Raw genomic sequence first — 24,955 nt, 5'->3', positions numbered from 1 at the left:
AATTATTATTCAAATGGAAGCATTTAAACAGTATTTCAACTATTCTATGTATTTAACAAGTCATATTCTGGGTCAACACAAGATGAAATATATTATAAAATACCTAATAATAGATGGATGAGAATACAAGGATAAAACTTGGGGTAATGTTGAGCTCTGAATACATTTAAAAAAGAATTTCAAGTCATATTATAATGTTACTAAACGTTATCAGAAGTGTAGTGTGATTTTACAGCCAATATAATTTGTAACTTTCTCACCAGATTAATTCTGTTATTGGAAAAAAAAAAAAAAAAAATGGAAAGAAAAAATAAAAGTTTTTTTTTTTGATTGTTTTATAATTCCTACTCTTCTGTATTTAATTCAACTTTTTCTTTGAGCTTTCTAGAGCTGGATAGATCAGCCATCCTGGCGCGAGGTGGATGAAAGTCTCTGCTCAGCTGACCGGCTCTTGTGACCAAACTGGACTTTGGATTGTTTTGACAGTTGGACTTTGGGATGCTGGGTAGGTCACCTGAGCTGGATAAACACCGTGTCATAAGCTGAATACCACTCATTAACAAAAAAAAAAAAAAACACTCAGAAATGAGGAAACAAAGTGCTTGTTTTCTGGTTGACACCCTACTTTTAACTGGTTTCGGAGGCCCAAGGGTCATAATCCGGTAGGGCAAATCAGTTTGGTTGGGGGAGGAAATGACAGATCCTCAGTCATGTGGTGCAATGACAACAAACAAGAGACTCATATGTTCGTAATGCAATCAGGATTTTGTTTGAAGTGTAATTGTGTTTACATCAGTGATCTGAATCCACCTCCAAATAAACCCCAGAGGTCAGAGTTCACAGCGAGGGCAGTGTTACTGAGTAAATCACAAGCGCACTTATAGAGCAATTTAAGAGTAACTTACAAGAGCAATTTCTTGTTTTCATTCAGGAAAAATGAAAGAGGGTCATGTTCTGTTAATTTTTTTTAATTTAAATTAAATGAATTCCCTTAGTTTTTGTCTGAATTCTTGTACTAGTTGAATATTCAAATAGTATCAAATAATCTACACTTACCATAAAAGAATATTGTCAACTAGTTGATTAGACACATAATTTTTCTGCTTCATGCATCGAACCGTCATCAGGATTTCCCTGAATAACTGTCAGCGATTTTTTTTTTTTTCAAGTGTTTTGGATTTATGTGTGAGTCAGCTTTGAATATTTCAAACATTTGGTGTCGGAAGTACATTTGCCTGAGCACACACACACACACACACACACACACACACACAACCTCTGCTCTAAAACACACACAAGACTGCAATGTCTAATGATCAGATTTTTTTTTTATCTACATTGACGTAAAACCCTTAAGCTTCATTGAAATGTTTCTGGTGAAATATTCACTTGTGAAATGTTGGGTTTGACACACACAGATGTGCATACACAATGACGATCCTGAGACATGGCAAGGGGAAAAAAAGAAGACCTCTGAGGCCACAGCGGTTACATGAACACATTTTTATTGCAATAGCTCTATCGAAAGCAAAAAAGTTTTGATAAATATAAACACTATGCCGATGCTCAAATCGCCTCCGAGTACCCCTCCTACCCCCCTTTCCCACCGCTGGGAAAAAAACAGGAGGAAATAAAACAAAACAAAGGGGGAGGGGGCGACTGCTGAGGCGCCAATCATAACATGAAAAAAGCAACAACTTGAGTTTTCCTTATTTACAGGAGGATCCACCACTTTTCTTTTTTTTTTTTTCTCCACTCTTTTTGTATTTAGGACGTACGTCGCTGAAAAATAATGCACATACGAAGGATCAACACCTCCACAGTATTTTTTTTTTTTTTTTAAAACTCTCTTTCCTGTAAAGCTAATAAACAACAGCATTCAACTCGGGGGGGAAATAAGAACACAGGTAGCAGGGCAGGGAGAGGGGATTATCTGTTCCCCCCCCTCCCCCACCAACACCGGTAGGTTTCGGAGTTGGCGTAAACTGCACCTGATAGCAGGCAATGAATATCACCTTCATTGTCATCCTCATTGTTATGGTTACCACCGACAGCATTTCCAACTGTTAACTGAACTACACAGCAGCAAATAAACTGTAATATAGTTACAAAAAAATAAACATTAGGCAGAGGTTGTAACCCATTTCTTTATACAAATAACTGCAAAATGTCTATGTCTAAAAAAAAAAAAAAAGACTAGCCTTGCAGCACTGTTTCCAGAGAAACAAGGTTGCCCCAAATATGATAATTTTCCCTCTGTAAATTAAAACACAAATAAATCATAAGATTAGAGGAAAAAAAAAAGAGAAACACAAATTTGCATAATGATGCAGTACCCTACATCTTCTCTGCCAGGATATATATGTATATATATTTATATTAAATATCGTAGGTTCATCCTTTATCATTTCTCCGACCCGAACAAGAAAAAAAAATCCTAACAGTTGATTTTAGACACGAGGACACTTTTGAGGTTGGTTTGTTGCAAATAACAAAAAAAAAAAAAAAAAAAAAGGAAAAAAAAAAGGAAATTCTGAGCCAAAACTGAAAAATTAAACTGGGTGTAAAGTTCGACATGAAGGCAATCAGACATAAAAATTAATGTTTGAATACTGTGTCAAATAAATTAAGGGGAGGGTCCTTCCAAAATCCCCTAAACTCTAGCTCTACTATTTTTGCCATTGCATTTAAAACCCAAAGCAACACGTTGCTGTAGCATAGGAAGTACACAAAACATTACCAAACATAAGAAACAATAGCTCTTTTTGTCAGCGGCAGCAGCCTTAATGTCGTATTCAATTCTTTGTTCGCTGGAGGATATGAGGGGCAAATAATAATAATAATTCAAATTGTTCATCATGTACAAAAGACACGTCACAGGCTTAAAAAAAAAAAAAAAAAAAAAAATATACAGCTTTGTTTGACAATCAACACTGAGCAGACCATTTAAAACAGGGATCTGCTGTGGAACAAAGGTTAGCTGTCCCTCCAGGGGGCGTCACAGGGGTAAAAGGGGTGTTTTTCCCTCCCGGCTCAATCTCGCCTGTTTCTCTAGCGCAGCGGTGTCCAAACTACGGCCTGAGGGCCAACTGCGGCCCGCAATCTATTTTAAATTGGCCCGTATCAAAATAAAAAAATATAATAGTCTATGGCCCACACACAAAATTTGCGCTTAACCGTATTGTAATTCTTAGTTTTGACACTAGATGAAGCTACCGCCTTGGACAAGGTCGTGTCTCCATAAAGCAAGCAAAGAAAATAATTGCTCAGGGTAACTAGAAACGGCAGAACCAAAGAGAAGCAAGATTCCAAGTGAGCGCTGAAAATTTCCGACTCGGCGGAAATATTTTTTCATAGAAACCGAGGGAAAGTGCGTTTGTTTGATTTTCAAACAGTCGCTGCGCCGAAAGAGCGCAATGTACGACGACAATGTGAAATGAAACATATCGTCGCTGTCACAACTGCGCAAATCAAATAAGCATTTCCAAATGCCAAAATCTCTGCTAAAACGGGAGAATGTGTGTTCTCTAGCTTAGGAATTCAGTAAGCGCTTTCAAGATTTTTCTGTCGCTGAGAAAGAATCCACACTGTTGCCGCCTCCGTCTCGAAATGGATGCAGAAGAAGTGATTCTGCGATTAGAAGTGATCGAATTGCAGCGTGATGATTCCCTGAAGAATCAACATCAGCTTCTCTCCTACCTGACTTCTACCAGAGCTTAGAAAAGAGCAAGTTTCCTCTGAAAACAAATGCTGAGTCTGTTCGGCTCAACACACATCGTCTCCGTGATCGCTCGACAAAAGCGGCCCACGATGACCGGCGGCCATCTTCGTCACACAACCACCAAACTTACTCCTAACCTGCAAGCTATCCTTCAGACCAAAGCGACGCATCAACCTTCTCACTGAGCGCAACGTTCTTCCCGTTACAGGCGAGTTAAAAATAAGCACGTGAGTTTTCATCTGTTAATAATCCCAATTACTTAATGCATTCAGTTAATTAAAGTTGATGACAATTTTTTTCAATAAACACTGGTCGATGTGTAACAAGCCCGAAATAACCAGAGCCTTTATTCTCTTCATACAGGACAATGAAGAGGGATCAGCATCCTGTGAACCCGAGGCTGTCGCCTTTTTGTAAAAATAAAGGAAAAAAACCTACTGATGAGAACCATGATTGGAAGCCTTTTTTTTTCTTCTTCGAACATGTTATGAAAATTATGAAACAGAATTTTCCTCCATTTGATTGATTTTGCCAACATTAGTGCATTCGAAATGAGGCAGTATAACTCACATCTCGTAAGTGGCCTCGTCCCTCGAGGCCCACAGGGAAAAAAAAGTTTGGACACCCCTGCTCTAGCAATATTAGCAAAAATGTCATGCAGACAGGATAAACAGCTCTCTATTCTTGCCTCCTAAAGTTTTACCTGTCTTGTAGGAACCTTTTTATTTTCCTTATTGCTGCAGACATCACTAGGAATGATAAAACGGGATTGTAGGATGGAGGGTAAAGGTGCAGCAGCTTACAGATATGCCTGATTACAGCTCTGTTTTGACAGTCTGAATTGGTCTGATGCAGTAAAATCCCATTTGGTGCGAAAACGTCAGTAATAATTATCCGGTTAGGCAGAAAATTAGCAAAAAAAAGTTTTTTTACTCTAATTTTACCAGTTGCTAAATATCAAACGAGCAATTGTTCTTTAAATGCTGCAGGCTTCTATCTGCTGCAGGTCTCTACCATAACTAGTTCTTAAAATGTTCTTCTCAAATGCATTTTCAGATTTGCATCTGGGATTCAATTGTTGAAATCATGGAAAGCCTCTAAATAACCTGACAATTTAAAAGTGTCATACGTCATCAAAATCACCAGTTGCGAGCAAACAGACATCCAACAAACACCTAGAATATGGAGCACCAGACATTCAGAGTTCACTGCATCTGCACAGTTCAGACCGTTCCTGCAAAATTGACCTTGGTTTTTGGCATCTTTCCTCGAGGTCAGTGGAGCAAAAAAAAAAAAAAAACAAAACAAACATTTAATTTAGGAGAAAACCTAGGCTCCGTCCCTCCGTCCCTGCCTCATCATCCCTGCTGTGCGGGGCTCTGAAAGGATGACAATGATGCATCCCACACAAAAGCTAAGTGAGAGTGACAAGCCTTCATCTGTCCGAACTCATTAAGAACAAACAAAAAAAAGAGGGTAGATATAAAAGAAATCAAAAATAGACACATGGATGATTGTAGATGGGATACTGATGTACAACAAAAATTGAAATGCTCCGGGCTATGCAAGCAGTCAGTCCTTTTGTGATCGAGCACATTTGTTCCTTTGAAAATGGGTTGGTAATAGTCACGGGAGAGTAGCGCGGGCAGAAATGCTAAATATGGGCGTATCTGTGTGGGAAAGTGTGAGAGGGAGGCGGCGGCTGTGGCCGTGATGTCGGTGTTCACCGCCTGTCCCTGCCTGTGTTCTGTATGTGTGTGTGTGTGTGTGTGTGTGTGTGTGTGTGTGTGTGTGGGAGAGGTTGTAACAGGGCAAGTATGTCCAGCGCGCTGCACCTGGGGCTGCAGCTCAGGTTACTGGAAACCTCTTTACGTCACTTGGAGCCACTGACGAACACCCCAGCATGTGTGTCTATGTGTCTGTGAAAAATCCAAACGTCATCAAGAGCTGCTGACAAAGAGATGAAATGGGTGTACGGAGGAGTTATCCTCACCTTACTGGGGCTGCATAACCACTCTGTGTGCGTTCAAGTGGGTTGTAAAAGCGGGCATGGGAGCGACTGCATGATCAAGACATGTTCCCATAACGCACTTGTGCATGTGTGTGATCTGCATACATACGGCAGCGTAAAAAAATACAGCATGCTTTCAGAGAATGTAATGTGCGCACTTTTGTGTTTGCATCCCAGTGTCAAAGTGTGTACTTTGTGCTTTCACCTTTCACAGTACGAGTGCATATGTGTTTGTGTTGGCGCCACTCTCCCCGCTATCCTGAACTGTGCTACGGATCATATGAGGTAAAACAGAAAAACAAAAAATAAAAACAAAACAAAAAATAAAAATAAAAATGCATGACACTTTTCATCGTGAACAGCAGGGCAGGAAAACAACATCTGTCTGAGGGATAAATCAGCTACTCCACTCTTTTTACTTTTGGATGACTAATTGGACATTTTCAAAAGAATTATACGAGAGGATCCATGCATTCATATCTGTTTGCTTCATTAGGCCAGCTCAGTCCAAATACAATTTCTACCTGCCAGTACCTATAGTAAAAGGTATAGCATGTTTTGCTGCTTGAATACTCACAGATTTATCAGACTGCAAAAAAGAGAAACTTTTTTAAAATAAATTGCAAACCCCATAAAACCAGATAATCCTTTTTTTTTTTTCAATATGCATACAAGGCAAACACATAGTTCTTGTGAACCAATACTGTTGAATAGTGCAGCTAGCTGGATTATTATAGTTTTGAAGTGACAGGACAACTCTAAAGTGCTTGCCAAACAAAAAATGTGATAATTGATCCCTTTTTATAATGTTTTTCAAGTCCTATGACAATGTATTTAGTCAACTGTAAGTTATTAATATTTCTTATTAATAAGTAATAAGAATAAGTGGCATCCTCTTTCAGATAACCAAATCACAACATGGTGAACATTTTAGAAGTAATACTTTTGCAATGAAAAAAAGGCAAAAATGTAAAATGGCCATAACACACCACTATTATACATGTGTTTTTAACATTTTCAATGTAAAACGTGTGGGCTGCTGCACTGCTAAGACTACTAGCCTCTCAAATGACTAATACATCTGTGTTGTTGTTGTTGTTTGTTTATTATTAGCAGGTAGCTCACCTGCGGCTACACATTTAAACTCTGTTCAGCTAAGCTAACCTGTTGCTGCCTCTACAAACAGATACGAGGTTGTAATGCATCTCCTCGCTTAACTCTGTGAACACAAGTCGGCAAAGCCCCAAAACTCTCCAAGTAAAAACATCAGATTGATTTTATCTGCAAACTTGTTTCCCAGAGCTGACGGATTTAGGACCGATGAAAACTTTACAGCATTTGTTCAGTAACCTATGTTATTTTCCCAACCTGCTGTGTACCGTCCCTTGTGGAAATGTACCAGAATATTTGAATTTAGCAACAAATAAATAAAATGTGCTACAGAATATCAACAGAGTATTACATGAAGTTGTTTTTTTTGGCATTGCCTTCGTACACTGTGACAAACCCATACCGGCGCAGGACTGCAGCTTTCTTTGTACGAGTATCCGGAACTGGCCAGTTGAGGAGAGTGTCGATCTGAGGTTTGAACAAATTGGACACCAAGAGGTGCCAGTACAGTGCCGTACCTGATGCGGCAAGTATGGGAACAAGTGCGGTACTTGTGCAATGCCACTCACCAACTCTGAAGCTAAGATGGACCTAGCTACTAGCTTGTACCATTTTGAGGGGTAATTCGTTGAAAGAAATGGAAAAAAAAATAAAAAATACTACCACCATTTCTTCCACAATTGAATAACTGTACGGTACCATATTGAGGATGGATTACGCATGGGGTATTTAAAAAGACAAAAATTGATAGTTTGAATTCAAAGCAACATAAAAGGTTCCAAGTTAGTACCATAATGCCTTTATATTCCAGCCTCCCTTTTTAATATTGTGTGGAGAAGTACAACCATCTGATAATAGGACAACCTACTGTTCTGTTGACGCCCCCTCAGTCAAAGTTCACCGACTGTTGTCTTTTGGACATGAGGGGGGAGCAGCACACACTGGCAGCACCGATGAGGGTGTATGGGGAGGTATAAAAGGACAAGATATGCATTAAAAAAAAAAAAAAAAAAAAAAAAAAAAAAAAAAAAGATGAAATACATTTAAAAAATAAAATTAAAAAAAAAAAAAAAAAAAAAAAAAACAGCAAGCTTTTCTTGTTGTCTGTTATAATGTTGTTTTCTGCATCCAGAAGAGAGCGGCTGCTCGATCTGGGTGAAGGTCAGAAGTCACCTACGGGGGAAGGCCTATGGTCGCAGGCAGAGTCGAGCGCCCCGAGCAGAGAGATGAGGAAGAGGTGGAAAGGAGCCTCTCGCCTCTCGTCCCATCGTTCAGTCTGAGAAGAAATGGTAAGAGAGACTGTTAGCAAATATTCAAAACTCTTTGGGGGTGAAATATAGACACATGGACAGTTGAGTTATAGTTGTGTTGTTGCCAAAATCAGAAGAAAAGTCCAATATCTAAGGTGAACCATCAGAATAATAGCAAACTCAACAACAACAAACAAGTCACTACTGGGTGCTGAATGTCTTTTGCAAAATGTCTGGTACAACATAATACTACTTTAACTTATTCTCCCATAGACTGTTTAAAAACACAATTCCTAACTAAATTTAAGACTCTTCATGGAACAAATATTAGCTTATACCAGAGATTCTTTCCATACGTGTTATTCATGAGCCCCGATCATCAGAAGATGCTGCCGATCAACGCTAGCAGGAATTAAAGGTTGCTTTTCGAGTTTCAGTTCATTTCTTTTGCAACTGCACATAAAGATAAGAGAAAATTTAAATTATGAGTACAAGCCAAAGGTTATCTAGCCGATATTGCTTCCTTCAACAATTTATGAGTGTTTTGGCTTCAGTACCACAATTATCAAGGTGTGTTGAAAGACGAGGCCCAGATGCATCACTGACTGAACCGTCGCGTTCGCTCAAACCACTTGCTGTGGAAAAGAATCTATTCGTCTAGTAAATAAGTGAGTGTAGCCGGTGAACTTTGGGTTCTGCTTGCTGCCAGCAGACACAGACACACACACACAGGCGCGCGCGCACACACACAAACCCAAAATGTTTGTTTCCTGCCTAGCTGTCCGGGCTGAGCCAGGGTTGTCGGGTTGGCTGTTTTGGTGCTGCCCGGCGGCCCTAAATGACCCTGGCTATGGCCGCTGTCCAGCTGGGTTATTCCACTGACAGCGAGGCTTTGTCTGACACAACAATGTGAGCAGCACGCCACAATACAGATGCTTTGACAGGGGGCACTGCTGGAATGCTGCGCCGCCGTTTGTGAGGACGGAGGGATGGACGGACGGATAGAAAGACTCCCAGAACACAGGAAGGGGGAATAACAGTACAGTCTTTAAACGGCTAACCTGATCGACCGAATCGCGGCTAAAAACATGTTCCCGGATCAAACGCTGAGAAACAATAAGCGGTGGCAGTTTCTTACAAAGGTGCTTATTTTTTAAACAATTTTATGGCGTGTCATTTAATCTTCTAGGGAAACGTCTTGCACATTTTTTGAAGTTATTCCTTCATCAATACTTGTTTTGTTCAATGAAAGGGGCTACAATGAGTTATTCTAAATGACTATAAAACTTATTTGATTTGTCCTGCTATCCATCTGGAGGTCAACAAACTCCACCGAGTGGTGGCAGACTGACCAGAGAATGTAATAAAAAGGGGGGTAAAAAAAACAATTTTACAATTTTTTTAATGGAAAAGGCTCTCGGGGCTTGTCCTGACTGACCTGACCTCAGTTTAACAGATAAACAAACACACCACAAAATTGAGTAAAAAAAAAACACTGTGCAGCAAACACCTGCATTAGCTAACAGCTTGTTGTGTCGTTGCAACACAAGCAGGTGTTCAGAGTTTTGACCATCTCTCTCTCTCTCTCTCTCTGCCCTCGCCGACCCGCCCGTCTCTCTGTTTCTGTCCTTAAACCCCATTCAACCCAGACGGGTTAGCAGATGAAAAGCATCGCAGGAGTGAACAGTGAGCGGAACGCTGCGACCTGACACAGGCCGGCGTGACAGCTGAGACGAGGGGGCCTTTTGAGTTCAGATCAAGAAACAATCTGACCCCCCCCCCCCAAAAAAAAAAAAAAAAGACAAGAATTAAACCGAGCACTTGAACTTTTTCCACTCTGATCTGGATCACTTTCAGTTTTCATTTAAGGGTGCACAATATGTTTTTTTTTAGCTGATACCAACGTTTAGATCCTGTCTGCTGATACTAATAATGTGACCAAAAACTGAATGCAGTCATTGACCGCGGCTATTGGGACTCTTCAAACCCGTGTAAATGACATCAACTTAATACACAATAAACATTACACTTGGTCAAAAGAGACTGTCATGATATTTCAAGGTAGGATTTAAAATACAAAGGACAGTTTAGCAAAGTAGCAAAACTCTGATCAAGCAAAGAGTTTTGAAAAACAGTTTTGATATTGCATCATATAACTTTAAAGAACAGAACTATGTTCAATACATATTTGTTGCAACGATGCCTTTTTAGGTACTTGTATATATGTTTTTGTTAAATCTGCCGGACTTTAAAAGCCCCCTTGCAGACACTTTTTTTTTTTTGCAAATTCCAATCATGTTTGCTTTATTTGATATCATGAAAACACTCCACGCCAGCGAGCTGTCTGGTCGAGTGTCTGCTATCTGACGTATCAGTCCAACTATTTGATCTTCCTTTAATAGTGAGAAATTTAATAAAAATACAATATTCACATTTTGAGCAGATGTGCTGCACATCGTGCATCCCTTTCTTAGCTTAATGGATTCAAAACTTAGAATTTGATTGTGTTGGGGTAACATATATCATGTAATAACAATATTTAATTCAAAACCTGTTAATAGTCAGAGTCAACATTTTTGCCAGCATAAAGTAAAAACTTAATGACTAAAATATGTCTTGTTAAAAGTCTGTTGGAAACAATTTACTCCAACTGTCAGTATCAAGAGGTCACCAAAACCTGGAAGCAGGCCTCTTTCAAAAAGATGAACAAACAGGAGGCTAAAATGTCTTGACTCATACTAGTGTGCTTTAAAATACACTTTTGCGCAAACACCTGGGTCCCGCTGAATAAAGTTATCTGACATGGCATTCCAGAGAAGTCCAGGGACAGTTTTATAGAAACCTGCTTTATCGTTTGTGTGTGTCAGGGAAAGGCAGCGCAACAGAGGAAGCGAGACAAAATCCACGATAAAGAAAAAGAAGGGGGGACCGAGGAAAGGTAAGAGAAACAAAAGATAAGAACAAAATGAGGCCTACCACACGTTTGAGAGAATCAGGAGCCTAAATGATACAATACAATTGGTATTTACATATTGGATATTGTCTAGCTGTGATACACGCCATAAACTGTTTTGTGGCATACAAAAAGAAATCCATATTTCTTGTTATTGTCAGTCCTTGCTCAATTTTAGCACAGTTTAGCACAAAAAAATCTGCCAGAAATGGTCAAAATCTGCAAGAAATTACACTGAAATTTGGAAGATGCGTCATACTTTTGGTGAGCATAGTTATTCGCTGTGTTACCAGAAAGCGTTTTATTCCACATCTTGTGAACTCGACACAACTGAGGTTCATGCAAAGCTGCAGCTTGAGTAGCTCGCTGCAACCAAAGGAAAAAGACATCAAAGTTTATGGTACTTCAGTTTCACTGATCCAACATGAATGATCCTTCCAACCGTTTCAAACCACTCAGGACTGATTCCCAGGACTATCTATGAGATCAATGTTCACATTGTCTGAAAACCTGCGAAAGGAAGAGGCCAAGTTGCTGACAAGTCCACTTATTTACAAATTTTGCCACGTCAGATTTTGGAGAAGCCATGTAGGCTTTATAAAGTAAACTTAATTTGGACCCAGGCATCGTGTATTGCTTGCTGATTTAATTGACATCATTTTAAATGCACTTTTGTCAAAGGTCAGCGAACTTCAAATATATCCTGCAAGTTCGGATTAATTTTGAAAACTTTTTGATAGAATGTAATTAAGCAGCAGCTTAAACTTGACAAGTAAAAAAAAAAGGAATTCATTGACCAATAGAAACTCTGCCGGCCGCGGCAGATTTAGGGCTTGGGGTTCGATTCCCGGTTAATTCAACGGGCTCTCCAAGGTGCACGGATTCCCATGCTGCTTTCAGTGGGCCACCCATGCTGGGCACATTTATCCTTGGATGACAGTGATCATCAAATAGCCGCGGTTACTTCCAAACTATTTGTTACACTCAAGCGTAAGCATTGACGCTAAAAGGGGACCTATGGACGCCTTTCAGAGAGCTACAAATACTTTCCTGTGACGGTCAGAATGGCTGCTCGCAAGCAGAAGTGCTTTGTGTGCATGCACAACGGCTAATAATTCTAACATCTGTGGGCATGTATATCCGGCTATTTAAGAGAGAGAGAGTGAACTATCTCCGCATGCAACGCGCACACAGTGGGAGAAAATGGGGGTCCTGTTACGGGCAGCACATGCCTCGGACCGGCCCATAAATTCATGTCAGTCTGGAAATAGACCTGTAAATATAGAAGGCCCTGGCAGCGGAGGTGGGAATGAGAGAGGAAAGGGCAGCCTCATACAACGTTCTCTTACATCTTAGCCTCCCTTACTTTCTACCTGATAACCCTACCTCACACTCTTCCTAACCCTTTACCACCTCGTAGCCACTTGGCCGGGACGCAGGGCAAGCGAGCGGGAGAAAAGGGCAGGTTCCCACCGCCGTCACTCCTCACTGTACCGATTAACCTTACAACTTGTGCAATTGATGCAGCTTCCCCACCTGACGCTGTACTCACTGACCGGGCTTGTGCCGCGTGGAACAAAATACGAGAGCATGTTGAGTTCACGCCACAACTTACGCCCTCTATAAAATGCTCCGAGTAGTAACGGGTAGTATAGCTCAATGGGATAGAAAGTAATAAAAAGAAGCGCATTCTCAAGACATCTGTTTCGACAAAGGAATGAAAAATCACATGTCCGATACACACGACGCAAAAATATACTTCGCAAAATTTATCTGAAATATAATGACGGACATTTTTTAAAACTTAGATAATTCAATAATTGCACAAAATGTTTTTTTTTTCCTAATTCAATACGTCACGTCTCTTGCGTGTTTTTAAGATAACTCTATATTATTTTGTGCAGACTTGTTTCTGCTCCTGGCTGATATTTTGATCATTTCCCCATTATGATTACATTGTTTCCTGATGATTTCAGATTATATGCAACTTATTTATTAAACTGGAAATCTGCACCTTGCATTTCAAATCATTCAGAAGGGATATGAAATAATGCATGGGATGCAAGAGAAATATGATTATCCCAATACAACATAAAAGTAACATGACTAAAATACAAAAAAAGTCTAAAAAAAATAAATATGTCTTGTAGATTAATTCCAATGATTTGTATGACTTCAAAACTGTTTTATCTCGTTAAAGCAACCGAAATCCATATGACACGAAAATCTACTGACATGAATCGCTCTTCATTTGAAATATGGAAAGATTGTAATAGAAGTTTTACTGTCTTCCCCTCGACAAAGATCTTTTTCCTCAGAAATAATGTTTTTGTTGTTTTTTAGCATAGTCATTGACTGGGGATTAAAAAAAAAAAAAAAAGTCTCCTCATGCTGCTGCCGCAGCCCTGCTCCTCCTTATTATGCTATATCCATATTTATTTTCAATTCAAAATTTTAGATTAGCCTTAGTCTTTTATTGCGTAGATTTTGTTAAGTCTATTTATGTTACTGGATATCCCTGGCCTTAAGTTTCTAATTTTGTACTGTCATGTTAAACATAATGGAATGACAACAAAGCATCTTGAATGAGTTCATTAGGAGATCCCCTTTTCTCCAGTAAATTCTCTTGATGCTTTTAAAGTCATGTGATTGGTAAGACCACAAAAACAATGATTAAAAAATGCTATATTACAAGTTTTTCAACAGAAAAAAAAGGGAATGGGGCAGTGATGTTGCTTTTTAAAAGCCTTTCATGAGCACTTTCCATTCTTACGAAGATACCGCGACACGCTGAGACACGGGCCTCTGAATATCATTATATTCCCAACGATTTATTTGGGTCATTTCTGAGTAAAAGAACAATGGTAAAAACAGTGGGGTGATGGAAATGGACATGGCGTGACTAGACTCGCTTCTCTTCACTGTCTGGATGCTCCTCTCTCGCCTCTGAACGCTGAGAAATCGGCTAAATTGTCTTAAACCAGACATCGGTACAACCCTCTTTGACAACCCAGCCTGAATCATTAACCGCAAAGGAGAAACAGCAGGATGTTTGTTTGAGTCCCGACCGCTGCCCTCCGACAATGTCGGTGGCTTTTGAAATTGAACTTTCAGGTAAACGGATAAAACGAAGCTGTCGCGGTTATTCCGACTGACACGGTAAGAGCTGTCTTTGCGGTCGAAGAACGGTTTTAAGAGAAGAGGCGCTTTCTGAATAAATATTTACAGCACGCTTTCGTGGAGAGGTTGATTGGAACGGGCCGTCTGTCGGACAGAAGGTCCCTGCCTCCCCCCTCCTCCAGCCGGAGGATCCAGGTGTGCCACCATCAGTTTGACACTGCAGCTGAAAGGAAGTGCATTCCTGAGCAATGATGATGCGTTTCCTCTCAGCCCCGCTGTGTGCCTCGACACGCCGCCGCAGCAATTACAGCGCCACATCAAAAGCCGCCTGCCATGACTCAGCGCATATAAACATTAACAGACACACACCTAGATGTAGGCTGCAGCTCAGACTGTAAACACACCAACAGATCATGGTCCCATTCTCTGCAGGCATACACCGACATTTTTCGGTGTTACCTTAACCTGCATGGACAAATACACACACACACACACACACGCACACTCTTAATGAATCTGTTGGCAGAAGCTGAAAACAAAAGTACACACAGACGGACAAACACACAATAGGATGAGCTTCAGCAATTTGAGTGCCAGTTGATCTCCTATGCAAGCGAGCACACATTCAGCACTGTAGCTTTATGCACCCCCCACCCCACACACACACACACACACACAAGCTCTTTCATCTCTGTTCAGCACCACGATAAACAAATGAGTCAGTTGGTGCTCGCAGAGACCTGACTCACGCTCATGCACGCGCACGCGCGCACGCACACACACACACACACACCCTACGGATTTGGCGAGGAGGTGGAGAGAAAGCAACGAGGACAGTAAAAGGTGAGGAGAAGCAAAAAACAGTCAAATCATTCTGTTTTTGTCTGCTAAACCCTCGTGCACAATTTCCCAGACATTAGCTGTTGTCTCCTGGCAAACACATCAGTGCCAGGAAACTACATGCGAAGAAACTCGGAATATCGGTTTTCAAAAAATAAAAAGTCTGATACGAAACACAAATTATGCTGTGCTCTCTGAAAAAAAAAAAAAAAAATCACATTGATTAGATAGTTGTGAAAGGCTTTTGCAAACAAATATATTTGTTGTCTTTCAATATATTGTGTCAGAATTAGACTAATTTTCTACCCAATTTTTAGTTGAACTAAAGGCAATTTTCTTATCAATTTTAGCTGATTCTTTTCTGATTTTTTTTGCCAATTTTCTTGAGAACCTGAGATCATGCTTTACTGGTTTTAAAAGGTGACTCATTACCAATGAGCCGCATTCCCCCATAATTTAAACGTTTTGAATGTTTGGACCAAAACCGCAAATGTAAGTTTCAGGGCTAGTGCTGATCAGTCTTCGGAGAATTAAAAAAATCAGCCAAACACTGCAGTTCCGATATTTGATATATTGATATCCCGCCCGCCCCTAATTTCAAGTAGGTTATAAATATCTTACAGAAACATTGTGCTTTACCCATCTACCCTCCACCTTCTCCTCTCTGTCACCGTCTCTCTATCAACAAGCACATCTAGTGTGCCAGCTGGTCCTGGGCTCAAAGTGCAACAAAACGGTTGGATCCAGGGGGTTCTTTCTCCAAACACTGCGGCAGGATAAACAACGACAGAGTCTACACCGACTTTTCGGCTACTGTAAGACATGAAGGATGAATCTTAGACAATCGCCAAACGATGCTCAGAAAGCTCTGGATTTTTAGACGGTGTTTCAAAGTTTGTCATTCGGGTGATTTTTTTTTTTTTTTTTTTTAAAGCACTGATGACTCATTGTGCAAAGATCATGTACGCCTACAGTACATCTCTCTCCACAACAGACAACATTTGAAGGGACTTTACAAAAATATATGCAAAAAAAAAAAATGCAGTAAGGAATGCAAGGCTATCATGGCAAAAATACTGGGCTGTCTGAGAGGTATGTAATTTACAGGGCCAGAAATTCACATTGAAATTTGTCTAATTGATTTTGTGATTTTGTATTTGTAAAAGGGAACTTGAAAAGGCATCGAAAGACCCACAGACAGTCTGTATTAGATGACTTAAGAGCAAACCTGGGCATTATCCAGAGAAAGCCTTGGAAGACTTTTGTACTGTTGTGCTTTTAATTAATAATTATTAAATTATGCAGACAAAAACCAGCCCTTACCAGCACGCGCAGAGTCAAATTTCTCCTAAAACTGCTTAGAATCAATATGATGACGATCAATTTGTTTGTCTGGTGTATGATTTTTCAACATTGAAGCCTATCTTGTTAAACGTATTCGTCTCCGAAAAGGGAAACTAAAGGTATGATAAATTACAAGCATTAATGACAGGTTCCTGGATTATAAAGTCCTTTGTCACAACAACAACTTCTCCCACTGACATTCATGTGATGTGTAAATCTCTTTTTTTTTTCTAAATCAGAAAAATGTCTCATATGACATCAGACAAAAGGCACTCAAAGACACCCCCGTATAAAAGTACACAGCGTACATGCTGACACATGGAAAATAGCATCATTTGCACCAACAGGCACGGAGACACACCGGCAGTGACGGAGTCAAGGTCTTTTTCGGGTGCCGGGGTGTGATTCGATCACTTGACCTAACGCAAACCGCAGCTCGTTCTACGAGCCAAATCGCGCGCTGGCACACAACATACATTACACACACACACACACACACACAGACCTCAAGATGAACCGCATATTGTTGCCACTTCCTGTAGCGGCGCTGCGATCGCCTAACTTCGGCTCCCTGGACGGATGCCTTCAGAGACAAAGGCTGGCCGCCCGTACGCGAGCCTTGTCAAATCGCAGAGACTCGATCCAAAATAGATTCCCCAGATTGGCTGCGAATTGATATAATGCGACTAATAATAGCATACGCCGCTAAAGGTTTAAGCGAGGTTTATTTTTGATTTTAAGCCAATTCTCTTCTGCTCACGTTGAAACTCGATTCTTGTACGCACATGGCTACGGTCCCTCGACCTCCGGCAAAAAGAACAAACAAAATAAAAAAAAAAAAAAAAAAAAAAAACAGTCACAAATTATTCTGAATATGGAAAAAAAAAAGTTCTTCAAGAGAATACTCACTGCATTGCCGCTCATACTAAACAGAACTCACCCTTGGTTGCTGTGGAGATTCCATCAGATTTGGTGAAGTCTATGCTGGCGTAGGCTCCGTTCTCTGGCAGAGGCACCGTCCCCGCCATCACCGTCAAGCTCCCGTTGCTGTTAACCGCTCCCGACGTTGTGGCCCCTGCGCTCGTTCCGTCGTCCCTCAGCTCCAAGGCGATGTAGTTCAGGCCGTTCTGGTAACCGACGGACATGTTTCGGCACATTCTACCGGCTCCGGCTCCCGAGGAGGAGGAGGACGCTATCGATGCCGTGCCCAGGTCCGGAGCTCTCGATTGGGTTTGGTGAGCTGACAAGTCCTCGAGACCCTCCACGGACATCCACACGCTGTCGAAAGACGCGGAGCTGGCCCATCTGGAAGCCTGACCCTCCGTGGGGTATGATCCGTTTGGGGCGGCCGCGTCAGCCTGCACGGGGTGACCGGCGGAGGACGAGGAGCCGAGACCTCCTCCGGAGGGAGTAGAATTAGACGAGGACGTGGAGGAAAAGGTTTCTGAGCTGTGTCTCCTCCTGCCTTGAGGGTCTGCGCGAACAACCTTGGGCTCCGGCTGATGTGTTGACGCCCTGCCGGGGCTCGACGGGGGGAGAGTGGGGGAAATGGATGAGGAAGAGGCGGAGGGCGTGTGGGTGTAATGTCCCTCGATCACACAGAGATGCTGAAGCATGGCCGTCGGGCTCGTTTGCGTCCGCTCACCTCTACTTAGGTTAAATGTCATGTCCGTGTAATCATCCCCCATCGACCTCCAGTGACCTCCGGCAGGGACTCCGGGGGAAGACAGCGCGCCGGTATTGCTCGCGAGGGGTCGGATGTAGCTGGGCGGGTTCCAGGGGGCGACCAGGCTCGGTCTAGGGGACTGATTCTTGCCCAGACAGCTAACACTTTCCTGGTGGTCGACGCCAACCTCCACGCTCATATAGTCTTGGTTCGTTTGGGACAAGGGAGGGGAGTGATGGTGGTCACCGGAGCCCGAGGAAGGTGCTTCATCTTGAGCGGAGAGAGGATAGGCCGGAGGCTGCTGTTGGTGGGGGTAATGATCGCCAAACTCAATATTGATGTACTCTCCTGGACTGGACGGCCCTTCGGACGAACCGCCGGCGGCGGGGACTGATGTCGAGGTGCCCGCGGACGCCGTGGAGGGCTCGCTGACTCGCAGAGGACCGTGGAAACTCCTTCGGCCTAAAGGGAGACGGTTCGGCCTGACAATGCGTCGGTCGGCCATCGAAGCGGTCGTGTGGTGCGCGCCGTAGGGCGGCGGCGGGTGAGACGGCGTGGAAGTGTTTCCACCCCTGACCCTTTTCTCTGGTGTTGATAGGGAAGTCGTGGCAACGGATGAATAGACTGGCTTGGCGGGAGAACTCATGGGAACATATTCCCCGTATTCCTTCTCGTCCCTCTCTCTGGTGGGAGCCTTATACGAGCGAGGGAGGGAGAAATACGGGCTGTAAGACTTGTACGTGCCCTCGGGTGTGCCGGGTGTGTAATATCCACCGCCTCCTTCGCTCGACAGCTTGTGGCCCCTGCTACTGCTGTACGACATGTCCATGTATTCACCGTTTTCAGGTCTCTCCGCTATGCTGTTACTCACGTTTGCACCTGTCACGTTGGAGCCGCTGTGAGGGCTGGGCGACGCTTGTACCGAGGAGGGGGAGCTGCCACTGCCACCCGGGAGCATCATCATGTAACCGTGGGAGTCTGTGGAAGATTGAGTCTGGAGCTGGGGGTGGGGGTGGGGGTGGGGGTGGGCCGAGCGAGGGCCCAGAGCCGGACTGTGAAACTGGGGGGAGTGGGAGATGTGATGGGAGTAAGAACTGGGTTGCATAGGCATGTAGTCGGGGGGAGTGTCCCGCGGCGACGCCGCCACACCGCACATCATCGGCATGTAGCCGCTGTCTTCCTTGGCGGAGGAGGAGGAGGCGGAGGAGAGGGGAGGGCGCTCGCTGCCGGCCTCTGTCCGGGGGAGCGTGGAGGGACGGCTCTGCTGGCTGTGCTCTGAGCAGGAGCTGTAGTCGGAGCGGAGCGAGGAGGAGGAGGAGGAGGGCCCGCCACGGAGCAGCCCGCTGCCGAACGGCAACACTACATCGGATCCCTCGTCCAATGAAAAATTGGTCTGTGTCATTTTCTGGTAAACCGCCACTCCGGAACCGCCGGTCGCCCCGCCGGTGGGTCTGGAGAAAGAATGCGTCCTCCTCCTCAGGGATGATGAAGAAAAGCGCTCATCCTCCGTCGTCGATGTGCTTTCATCTCGCGGCGTATCGCCTCCGCTATTGTTGCCGGAGCCCCCGCTGGTACCAAACACCTCCCTGTTCCAGCCCATGGCCATATAGTCATTTAGACAATTCTCCTCTCTGATCGGGGGTGTGTTTCCCAGGGAATCCGGGGTGTTACTTCGCACCCTGAAGTATCTGAAGTCACCGGGGCTGGAGCCGTACTCGTCTGAGGAGTTGAAACCCCCGTCGGATGGAGAGCCGCATATCGAGGCACTGGATGGGCGGGTGAGCGTGTCTGAGACGGAGCCGTGACCGCTGCTGGAGGAGACGCTGACAGGGCTGGTCGTAGAGGGGAAGTGCGAGACAGGTAGCGAGGCGGAACGGGCGTGGTAGGTGGCCGACGACCCCGGGATGGCTCTGACGTAACGTCCGCTGCCGGTGCTCGTGCCGGCATTCCCCGTGGCGACGGCGGCCCCGCCGCCGCCTCCGCCCCCCTCCTGGCGACCGTGGTGGGCTCTCGCCGAGTTCAGGTGAACCAGACTCCCGGTGGCGGAGCGAAACGGGCGGTTCATCGTGCCCTCCCCTTCGCTGGACGTCCGGAAGCGGTAACCGCTGGCGCCCGAGCTCTTGCTGGAAGGCGGGGTGCCGACGACCGACTCCGTCCTCGAGCGCCGCTGCAGCCCCGTCTGACTCGGCGGCAGGTTGCCCAGATGGCGGCGGGTCGTGATGAACGGCATCGGGTTGGAACCCGACGACTGGCTCTTACTCCTGGGCCGGAACTCGGCGAACGCTTTGAGGGCTTTCATCGTCTCCAAGATGGTCTCGTGCATGTTCTGGGCCACGACGGAGTCGTCCACTTGCATCCATATCTCCCCGGGCCCGATGGAGGAGGATCGGCCCACCTCGATGAAGAAAAAGCTCTCGGAGTGTCCGCAGCGCCGGATGTTCATCAGCTGCAGGTTGACGCAGGGGGTCTCGGAGTTCAGCTTGACGAGGTGAATGGTTTTCGTCGAGAGGCATAGCCGGTACACGCCTGTGAGGTTTTTCGTTTGACCCAGTCCTTTCGGTTTGACATTCACTTGCCACACTTCCTTGAACACCGTACCGGGGGTGACCGTACCGTATCCATCATCCAAGTCGTCCGAATCCAAATGCCCTTTTTTGCCCTCGCTCATCAACTCGCTGACCGCCACGTACCAGTCCTCTTGCTCCTGCTCGTTCTCGGCCACGATGGCAAAGTACTCGTCCTTCGTGTAAAGGGCGATGAGGTGTTTGTTTTTGGCGTCCGCCCTTTTGTTTACGGTGAAGCACTGGTAGAGGTAAATAACCCTTTTCGGCGACGAAGGGGCGACCGCCCCGCCGCTGGCGGCGGCCGCGGCGGCGGAGCGCAGGCTGTTCCTGAATTTCTTCTCGCTGTCGTAATACTCCAGGCGGCTCGGCCCGAGGTGGCTGGCAGCCCGCAAGACGAAAAACCTTTTATGTCCGTGTTTCTGCTTCCTCAAGTAGCCACACTTTCGGATGTCGTCCACGACGTCCGAGGTGTTTGAGACGTTCACGGACGCGTATACATGGCCGCCGCCGCCGCCGCTAGCCGCGGGGTCCTCGGCGGTGTGTACCTGGCTGAGGGACGTAGAGGAGGCTTTCCTGTCCGGTGACTCTGCGATGTTTTCCCCGGAAAGATGCTGCTGCGGAGCCAGCTGGTAGTGGTGGTGATGCTGTTGATCGGCCGGCGGGTGGTGGTGGTGGAGGTGGCTGAACTGGAGATGGTGGAGGTGGTTGGAGGGCGGCAAATGATGGAAACGGGAGCCGCCGCCGCCGCTGCCGCCTCCTCCTCCTCCTCCTCCTCCTCCTCCGCCGCCGATATTAATTAACGGGGAAGGGGGTTCCCCGACCGAGGCGTCTCCGTTCGCAGCGGTGGGTTTTGCACCCACGTCCCGCTGCTGAGTTTCCAGCATCAACATCGCCGCCTTGCCTTCCTGGTAATTCGTGAAATTTGCCATCAGAGAAAACAATCAAAGGTCACTTTACTAGCAAGCTAATCCAAGTGGACCAAGACCCCATTCTTGTTTTGGGAGACGAGCTCCCGAGTCCGGCTAGGCCAGCTAACGTTGACTCTCACGGCTCAGATTTGCATTACTTACGGACCGGCAATATTATTCCAGCAAAAGGGAGTCCCCTAGCCCTCTTAGCGCCGAGGCAGGTACTCCACTTTGAGCTTTTTCACGAAATGAAGCCTCCCGTGTGCAACATGACCACGTTCAGTCGTGCTTCTATAATCGGGAGGATCCGGCTAGCTCGGCTAGCAAACGTTCCCTTCTCCTCTTGTACACAACTCTACGGGCCAGAGCACAAACAACACGTGACCACCTGCGTCACAGACCGAGCGGGAGGAACAAAGGCTACGGGACGGGCTCTGATTGGCCGCGCATTGTGAGTAGCATCGATTGAAAGCCACCTCTACCAATCGTCTTGCGGCATAAGTGCCTGCGTCAATAGCATTGGCCAATCGCATCGGACAGAGTTTTATCGAAGTTAAAAATAGGCGTCGACTTTCCTGGGCTTATCTGGAATCTGATATTAGTATTTCCAGCGAATTGTTAAGACGCAGAAAACTGATCCCAGACCTGCAGACGGACCGAAAAGCAACGCCGAGTCTTTCCCTCTGCGGCGCTGGGCAGACAAAAGTCGCCGGTTAACTTTTCTTTTGACCTCCCCTGAGGAGGTTATATGGTTGGAGAAGTTTGTTTTGCAGCCAATGAACAGCGGTTCTCCAACAATTAAGCACATTTAATCTCCATAACATATATCGCAGTTATCATGGGAAATTTAATTTGTGTCAGATAATAACAAACCTCCTGTCACTGCATCTCAGGACATTACATATGAAAGATGTTTTTATTTTTTTTTGTAAGATTCGTTTTAATAAAAATCATCCAAATAGAGTAACTTTTTTTTTTTTTTACCAAAATTACCCCCAAAACTTTCTCAAACTGGAGTACATGATGTCTTTTTTAGGTTTTATACAATACATTATAAGATCGAGTCTTTTTATTAGATTCTATAGCGTACTCGCAGAATGTAGCTCCCCCATAATTACTTTTCCATGACTAAGACAAATTGTTTGTTTAGAAATGCTCTATTTACACTGGACTTAATGAAGAGCAAGGCACCAGTTTTTTTGTTTTTTTATTGGCTGACTAAATATTTGTTTGTACGGACAAAAATGCAAAGCGCATTAATACCTTCGGTTTGCACGGGAAGCATTTTCCACACGAATTTGCTGTCTAGTCTCGGTCTGGTCGTCGTGTCTTATAAACCCTTGCTGTTACTAAGTCGACACAAAGTAAACACCTCAGTCGCGGTATGACGTGTCATTTTTTTACCTTTTTGGAGATGATAAGATAAGATAAGATCGTACTTTATTACCTCCACGATTGACAGCAAAAACAGTCAAGACAAAACAAGTTCTTACGTAGTACTTTCTGCATCACTCGAGCCTTTTTCATCACTTTATGAAAACAAAGCGACAAAGAGCTCTCTAAACTCTGGACGTCTTTGCTGCGGGGCCCATAAATTCACCCGAAAACACAATGCCAGCCAGGGTCGGAGTAGTTAGGGTGACCTTAAATGGCCTCTTTCCCCATAGTTAAATCCCAGCATTGCTTTGGCACAGGTGCTAACTTGGAATTAAATCCAGCTTTGTTTACACCATGCCATCTTTTCAGCACCGACCAAACATCCGCCCAACTCGGACCGGTTTTAATGTTTGTTTTTTTTTTTTACAGCTTATAAAATGAGCGTGCATTTGCGACGGTGGTAACTCAAGCCCTTGGTGTGTCCATGGGAACCTTGATGGAGTAAATCATGGAGGACTCCCTCCTCTTCCCCGGGGAGAGATGGAGGTCTCTGTGTTCTTTCCCACTACCACGCACGGCTTTCTGGGCCTGGACTAGACTTTGCATGCAACAATTTGCCGGATCCTTTTATCCCGAATACCTTTCGGTATCATGAGTGGGATCATGTGTAGTGCAGCTGGTCCCGGTGGGAATCGTACCCTTCACCCTGGCAGAGTGTGTGCTGTGTTTTACAAATGGAGCTATGTAGAACCATCTGCGTGCCTCCGCAACTCCGTCTCGCGAAGAAAACCCCTCTTGTGCCGGATCCCTTGTATTTTTCTCTTTCCTCCCCTGTCGTTTTTTTTTTAACGTGTCATTTATATCATTAATAGTCATCGGTTTAGCTGCCCAGTTATGTCAAATTGTAAAGGCCAGGTTGTGACTTGGCCGTACATTTGACATCAACCTTTTAGTCTTTCTGTCAAAAGTTGTTTCACGGTAAAGGAAGTAGCCGTTTTCACCATTTCCTTTATAAACACAAAAACAGGGACGGGTAATAGAAAAAGATTAAATGTAATAAACAAAGTTAGAATAAATATGAGCTCAGCATGACTGAATTATGTGGGCTCATTTTGCCATGTAAAAAACAAACAAACAGAAAATAAAACTGAAATACATTGACCTCTGTCATCACCTGCCTATGCACAGGACTGTCTCAGAAAATTAGAATATTGCAATAAAGTTCTTTATCTTCTGTAATGCAATTAAAAAAAACAAAAATTACTTTTTATGATATTCTAATGTTTTGAGATAGGAATTTTGAATTTTCTTAAGATGTAAGCCATAATTAGCAATATTAAAATGATAAAAGGCTTGCAATATTTCAGTTTATTTGTAATGAATCCAGAATGTATGACATTTTTGTTTTTGTAATTGCATTACAGAAGATAAAGAACTTTATCACAATATTTTGATTTTCTGAGACAGTCCTGTATATAGATTATATATTAAGAGGCAAAATATTGATTCGTTTAATTGTATTTTCAGAGGTGATGGTGTAACAGAATTTTTCTGACTAATATCAAAAAGTGTTGAAAAGGACTTTAAAATCAGAAATAATCAGCAAGAAATCCCCTGGAAAATCATGTTGTTTTTTTTTTGTTCTTTTTTTCTAATTCATGCATATTCAAATCCAATCAGAGATGCATTTTCTAATTTCTGTCCTCTTACGCCCTTTCGCATTTATTTTGTACATGACTTTCCGAGCTTGAAATGTGAATTCGGGAGCTCGAACGCTCGTTCATTCGAACCAAAACCGATATTTTCATAAAGTAAACCGATGACTTCGGCTTTCCGTCCCTGTAGCTGTGAAAACATCTATAAACCCTCTTGCAAAACGAGAGAGATCCCCTTTTGCATTGTCTTTTTGGAAAGATTGCGTCGGTTGACTGTACTTTTGGGTATCAGTTCAGTTGCAGGCCCAGAATAACACAATGGCGTGTCCCGGGGTGACCCCTGCGTGGAGTGCACTCCCACTCCTCCCACTCCCAAAGTAAAAAGGGAAAAACTTGTCAAAAAAACGTAATTTCGCAGCATCGCTGACAAATCTAT

At 44.0% G+C, this 24,955-nt stretch overlaps 1 protein-coding gene across 1 annotated transcript; it reads right to left on the bottom strand.

Annotated features, from left to right (window-relative positions):
- Positions 1-7,960: 7,960 nt before the first annotated feature.
- irs4b (insulin receptor substrate 4b) lies at positions 7,961-21,832 on the bottom strand. Its single transcript, XM_086165360.1, has 2 exons — positions 17,290-21,832; positions 7,961-8,118 (listed from the first exon to the last, which is right to left on the bottom strand). The coding sequence occupies exons 1-2, from the start codon at positions 21,506-21,508 to the stop codon at positions 8,114-8,116; spliced, it is 4,224 nt and encodes a 1,407-aa protein (XP_086021486.1). The 5' UTR covers positions 21,509-21,832; the 3' UTR covers positions 7,961-8,113.
- Positions 21,833-24,955: the final 3,123 nt, after the last annotated feature.

Source organism: Fistularia commersonii, chromosome 19 (genome assembly GCF_037954325.1).
Source record: "Fistularia commersonii isolate RoL2024-O1a breed Wild chromosome 19, RoL_Fcom_v1.0, whole genome shotgun sequence".
Classification (NCBI taxonomy): Eukaryota; Metazoa; Chordata; class Actinopteri; order Syngnathiformes; family Fistulariidae; genus Fistularia; species Fistularia commersonii.
This window is presented reverse-complemented; position numbering and strand designations above follow the sequence as displayed.